This window comes from Branchiostoma floridae, chromosome 7, assembly GCF_000003815.2.
Source record: "Branchiostoma floridae strain S238N-H82 chromosome 7, Bfl_VNyyK, whole genome shotgun sequence".
Classification (NCBI taxonomy): Eukaryota; Metazoa; Chordata; class Leptocardii; order Amphioxiformes; family Branchiostomatidae; genus Branchiostoma; species Branchiostoma floridae.
This window is the reverse complement of record NC_049985.1, coordinates 22,217,350-22,223,985: the sequence shown is the minus strand read 5'-3', so window position 1 is coordinate 22,223,985 and position 6,636 is coordinate 22,217,350. Positions and strand designations below refer to the sequence as shown.

Below are 6,636 nucleotides of genomic sequence, written 5' to 3'. Positions count from 1 at the left end.
ACGTTTGCACCGAAAATATAATATCGACTTTCGAGGTATGACATCTTACGGTATTGTAATAAGGTGCCATATAGGTACCAGGTAACACACCATATACGTTACTCCCCAGGTGCAGTATAGTACCAGGTAGCGCACCTGTAATATGTAGTAGCCAGCTGCTCTGGGGGGGGGGGGGGCGAAAACGCTAAAGGGGGGCGAAAACGCTAGTGATCTCGCCCCCCCGGGGGGGGGGCGAAATCCCCCGGGGGGGCGAAATCCCTTTCCCACCGGACTTTCAAAAAGCTATCTGTCACTTATATTCCCTTTTCTTGTTCTAAACCATCTAAAACCTTCCATAGACAGTGAAATTTGCACTGGATAAAGACAAAAAACATTTCGTGTTTATATGTATACACTGGCTGCATATAATTTGCATGTATTTTTCACATTGCATTTTAGTTCATGCTAACAATTTGCAATTTTATATGCACCATCCCTCTCCCCCTCAAAAAAGAAAACTTTCTGGGGCACATACTGTGCAATGATGGGTTCAGGTCCGAACTTAAAGTCCGGACTTGAACCTGAACTGCTGGACTTGAATCCGGACCTGAACCTGAATATGAGTTTAGGTACGCACCACTAAGCAGCATGCATAAAGATTGTTCGCTTTGAAACCTGAAGATTGGTAAACAAAGTGTTTGGCGGCCCGCAGATTATTCTTTGAAATAGTGATAGCAGTCGTGCTTCGGGGAATGGTCTGTACCCAGAAGTTCATGATGAGATTTGGTTGAAAGAACCCGGCCCAGCAAGTGACATGACATCCGAGTTGTGTAGCAAGTCATACCGCTGCGTCCGATCTTAAACTGGTCACAAGTTCCAGTGAATGCAACAGCAATGAGATATGATACTTCGGTACAGGTACATGTAACTTATTTACACTGGCTTCAAAGTCGCAAGTTTCGTACCTAGGTGCATATGTATATATTAGGACTTGTAAACACCCTAATGCTTAAAAGTTATCAACCACATGAACGAAGGAACGAAATAACCAGTGACAGTTTTACGAAGACAGATTCGTACTTTATTCGTACCTTTTGTCATTCTGTTTTCTGTGAACAAAAAAATGAACAAACCTAAAGAAACAGTGACAATGTACAGTTCAAGTTGTTACGTTACGGATCAACATTTGTAAGAAACGTTAGCTATACTGGGCTCTCAATGTGTAACCTATTAACTAGGTCCGTGGCGGTTAAATACATGTAAGAAAGCTTTTGCGGCTATCATGATGTCACATGTTCCTTGTCAGTGCCGTCAACTATGCCATAATTTCACAAAGGTGAATTTAAAGAACACAAGTTAGCTGGTCACGAATTACGTAGATCTAATTTTTCCTTGGCACATTTCTCCACAATGATCCACAGCTTCGTGCGTTTATTTCGATGGGTACGCATACACAAAGACCACGCCATTAGGATCAATACTGACGGTGAGTTTAGTGTCCAGTTTGAAGTGACCATAGCGGTGGTTGTCATAAACATCCACCACCTCGTACCCCATGGTAGAGGTGAAATTCAGACTGCCCAGTGTCAGGGTGTGGTTATACGGCATTCCATCTTCTCGTCTGTTCAAGAAGGCGACAGCAAAGGTGTCCTTCGTCTGGACTTGTCTTATCCATGTCTCCACCTTGTTGGTCCCCTTAAAGGATTGATAAATGTCTTGTCAGTTTAATTTGTGACACACTTAGCTCAATCTATTTTGTTGATTCCTTGAAGTACATGTAATGATCTTAAAAAGGAAGTTCGTAGTTTAAAATCTTACAGTGGAGAGTCCATTTCATTGCGTTAAAACGTACCTTCGAAATCATGTTAGGACACAAGTTTACTTATGCCTGTAAAAATCGGTAGATAGATGGGTTTTTATGCGTTACAGTATTTTTGGTGAAAAACATAATTCATCATGTTGGTTTAAAAGCTTTGGGCAATTGGGCCTTTCATAATTTAGCAACGCATTCGAGGGTTGATCAATAAGTTTTCGGTCTCACCCAGGAATAATGTGCACAACTGTCACAATTCAATTTTGGGACAAAACGTTAGTTATTAAGTATGAAACCATTCATGATTGTCGATCAAAATTTATTTATTTGCATCATTATGATCATTACTTTGCAAGTGACACAATTTTGAAAACCAGCAACTTTGGGTGAGAGAATGAAAATTGAGCTGTGACTTCTGCTGAATGTCAGATACACACTTCTTTCTACTTCTACTTAGAATGCGAAAATATTCCTCATCAAACATTTGACAATGTCGTCGAAGATTTCATGGCATAATGAACTCGATCCAGGCATTTTTTTTATCACAGTTCACCTTTTTTTCGCCACTTGCCTACATGATTTTCCAAAGGACATCGGCTGGAAAGTAATGATCATAATAACTCGTACATGTGTAACTGTGCCTTGTACCTTCGAAACCATTTGGGGCATAATAACTGTGCATGCATGAATCAGTACATAAATTATGTTTCAAATGTAATACAGCATGGTGGGATAAATGTCATCCTACAACTGATTTGAAATCTTTGTGACAGTGGGGCTTCTGTATCATGATGTGGAGAACGTGCCTTAAAATTGTCTCTGAACAGTTACAAAGGCATGCACAAATCAGCAGATAGATCACGTTTTACATGGGATACAGTATTTAATGGTAAAAGCAATCCTTATACTGGTAATGAACTTAACTGTGTGTCCGGGAGATCCAAATGAGGCTTTGGTCAAAACAACCTTGTAAATGGCAAGACTTCCGCAGACATCAGGAAATGTAGGGTAATAAAACTACCATCGTTCTAACACTGGTCACAAATGTTAGCTATCACAATGGTAACCATACAAGAGTTTCCTTTGAATGAGTAAATGGCACCACGATGACATTAATGTACATTTAGTACATTCCCAGCAAATCCAAACACGAGATTTTACTTGTTGTGAAATGCTGGATAATCAGTTGTGTCTCAGTCGTCATCCTTCTATCACCTTATATACAGTTGAAATACCTGAGTATATTTTTGAAGGCCAATAAATAATAATCACTTCTCATATAGGCTTATATTATACTTTGAAATTCGTAAAGCGATAACCCAGTTAAGAATCAGCCGTCATAAATTGAACATAGAAACAGGCAGATATCATAATGTAGCCCCTTACCAAAGGTTTTGCCCATTCTGTCCAAAGCAAATTGAAGATGAATTTCATTTTTTTCAAGATGTGCAGTAGGTACAATGTTTCACGTAACGAGTTATTCACATTCCTCGAATCAAATACAACAGATTTTAAGAGACTCAATGATACAGACAGATTTGATTATATATTCAGATGTAACAACTCCCACAATGCTAAAATAGGTAAATATATAAAAGACTGCTTTGTCATAAGGAAAAATGCCGAAACTCATAATTAGCCCCACTCGATTGTAATACAATATCAATGATTTAAGCTAGCTCTTATTGTTCTAGAAATTAGGATGCCAATTTCATTCTATATTCATAATCTGCATATGTACTAAGTTTGATACTTGTTTTAGTAATTAGGATGAAAAGTTTGTTTCTTCTTCTTTTTTTGCCATACATTGTACCGTGTACGATCGTAGTGCAATAAAGTTCTTCTTTATATATATGTTTATTAAGAAGATGATAGTTTATACCTGCTAACTAATGCATGTCTTTTGTTATGGTATGTCGCCATATTACAAAAATCATTGATCTAGAGCAGTAATCAAACAAAAGCAAACAGCTGAATCATTCGTTCAGCCACTGATACTGGTGGTCACTTCAACGATATATCTTTAATGCTGATTCCCATAAAAACTACATTAAATCCATTTCAACTTCCAAAGCCAAATATATATATTAAGTGATCATGATATAAAATCATCTGCATATCACATAATAGATTACAAATTCCTCAGAGTCTACAATCCTATGTGTGCAAAATAGAATTGCAAAGAGCATCATTCTGATCAAATATCAGCTAATTCAAATATTGTGTAATTTCATTACAAAAGCATGTAAAGCAATAGTAATCATGCAAGCAAAGGCAGAAATTAAACATGGTAATATCAGATGATATAATTCAAGAAGTATAGATTTGAGAAATCACAAAGCGTCTACATGTACAGATCATTGCAATGTCTATGCTTTACTTTTACTTAAAAGTGTCAGAATAACTGGTTTGTGTTTATCATAACAGACAGAATGAATAACACCCCTCTGAAGCTTTCTTTGATGTCCAGCCACCAAAAATAAGATGTCTAACGTGAAGTAAAATCTATAGCATGAATACTACTTCATGTATAAACTCTCTCAGGATCCTGATTTCTTCTGACTTTTTGAGTCTGGTCTAAAATTCTGAGGTAATACATTTGCATAGCATCAATTAATCAGGTGTCTGTCTGTGTCTGTCCATCTGCCAATGTGTGTGTGTGTGTGTGTGTGTGTGTGTGTGTGTGTGTGTGTGTGTGTGCATGCATGTGAGTGTGTTTCTGAATATTTGTGGTCAGCATAACTTTAGAACCTCAGGATGGATTGTGATAATATTTGGTATGTAGGTAGGGGTTGAGAAGACAAAGGCCAAGGTCAGTTTGGGGCCCTCTGGTGTGTGACCTTCTTAGAAATGAAGTTCATTCAAACACATTATGACATAGGCACGGCATATATCATGACAACCCCAGACGGATTGATATGCAGAGTCAAGACCCGTCGTAAATCATAATGACCGTAGTGTTGCCCTGTAAACACTTCCGACAGTTCATAATCCATGTCATAATCGAACCCGATCTTGTCTAGAGTGAGTGAATATTTGTACGGCATTCCGTCGTCCCTCCTGTTCAGGAAAACGACAGCGTACGAGGGGAAATCCTTGTTTTCTATGACTCTCGTCCACACTTCTAAGCCGTGCTCCTGATTACAAGCAGAGAGAGAATCACAGGTTTGATTACAAGCAAGAAGCAACATCAAAGAACACAAGCATATTGCAGCAAAATTAAGATTTGAAGCATAATCACAGCCTAAGGCCATACTGATTTGATTATATGGATATGACATCCTCTGTGAGAAAATATTGGGCAAAAAAAGAAGTTGCCTTCTTTATGAATTTAAATGTGGTCAGGACAAATGGTTAAACACACAGGTATACCAATCAATATTAATCTCTCATTTTTTTCTTTCACCTCTTCTTCTTTATGTTTGCAATGTTTGCATTTGATAAAATGCTACATTTTTCTGTTTTCTGATATGGCTTTGTAATTTATGGCATATATTTGCTCATTTTACAGCTGCTTTGCGCAATTTACAGCAATTAGCCGGAAAATTTTTCTCGACAAAAACTAGTGCACATGCATATATGTCATCCAATATATAGCATTCATTGTCCAATACCTTTTTGGCAATTCACAGTAATCTTTTTATTTTGTATAACCTTTTGCAGCTGGTTTGTAAAATTTATTGTGTGAGTGTATGGTTTTCTAGGAAGTAGGACAGCAGTCTTTTTTTGGAAATTGATGCACTCACAGATGTCATCCAATTACTATCACGTCAGTATGGCCCAATGCAACATTCAAAGCAACAGATCAATGATAATCATAAGAGGAGGAACCAGGGTAGTAGCCAGCCTGAAATCATTTCCTGTCCCCTCGATTTGGAATCCTACCCAGCACCAAAGGTGCGACGTTCCTGTGAGGGAACGGTCTAAATTTTGAAATCTAGACCCTCTGAAATGCCATTTCTTGCATTTTGAGGTGTAAATTTTGCTGGTAGACTAAGCTGTTCAACAACATCTGTTTGGGTGAAAAATTACACGTCAAGGGAGACAGTTTTTTTATATCTTAACATATCGATTTTTGTCCGTCACAGAGGACGGAATGGGCAAAACTTTTTTCCGTCCCCAGCTACAAAATTCCGTCAAGGGACAGAAGGACGGGTGCTGGCTACAACCCTGGGAGGAACCTTCGTAGACATACCTTGATGACCCTTCGTCCCTGCATGCCCAGTGAGTCCTGGCTGATCCTGATGACCTCCTTGTTCATGAGGATGGACCTGGCCTCGGGGGAGATGGACCGCAGATCGTTGGACATGAAGAGGGGGGCGGCCAGGATTGCCCACATGGCCATCTGGGCTTTGGACTCCTCATAACTCAAACTGTAGTCTCCAACTATCAGCTGAAGAAAGAAATAATTTGTAAAGTCAGTAAAAATGTATCTTTTGTTCAAACCACTGTAAGTCATTTGCAGTTAACACCTCCATTTCCCCCTTACTACAAAATAAAAAGACTGCAAAAGCAAATGAATTCACATAATTTCAAGCCTACTCATGAAGGTGAATATGCGTCATTAGTAGATAAGCCAATGCAGTCATGACCTTGTATCATGCTAATGTAACATCAAGAAATAAAACATGACAAGAGTACTAAACAAATACAATTATTGTTATTGTACTACATTCAATTTCGAAACCTTCAAAAGCTACAAACATTTGTTTCAAGCTCACTGGTGAAGGTGAACATGCAGGTAAAGTCATGACCTTGTATCATGCAAATGTATCGAGAAAACATCTCAAGAACCAAGGAATGTTAGTTTGGTGACCTTCAAAAGCTACAAACATCTATTGAAA

The 6,636-nt window shown here is 38.4% G+C and overlaps 1 protein-coding gene across 6 annotated transcripts in view; it reads right to left on the bottom strand.

The window, feature by feature from the left end:
* The window catches only part of LOC118419659 (alpha-N-acetylgalactosaminidase-like), a 29,501-nt gene that overhangs the window by 18,745 nt on the left and 4,120 nt on the right, over positions 1 to 6,636 (bottom strand). For 3 of the 6 annotated variants that reach the window (XM_035826168.1, XM_035826174.1, XM_035826171.1), the window contains exon 6: positions 5,988 to 6,185. In XM_035826168.1, coding sequence (XP_035682061.1) covers positions 5,988 to 6,185 — 198 coding nt within the window. Of the gene's footprint in view, positions 1 to 978; positions 982 to 1,037; positions 1,675 to 3,794; positions 4,930 to 5,987; positions 6,186 to 6,636 lie in introns of those variants that run through there. The other 3 variants (XM_035826169.1, XM_035826173.1, XM_035826172.1) reach the window with 3 other exon arrangements.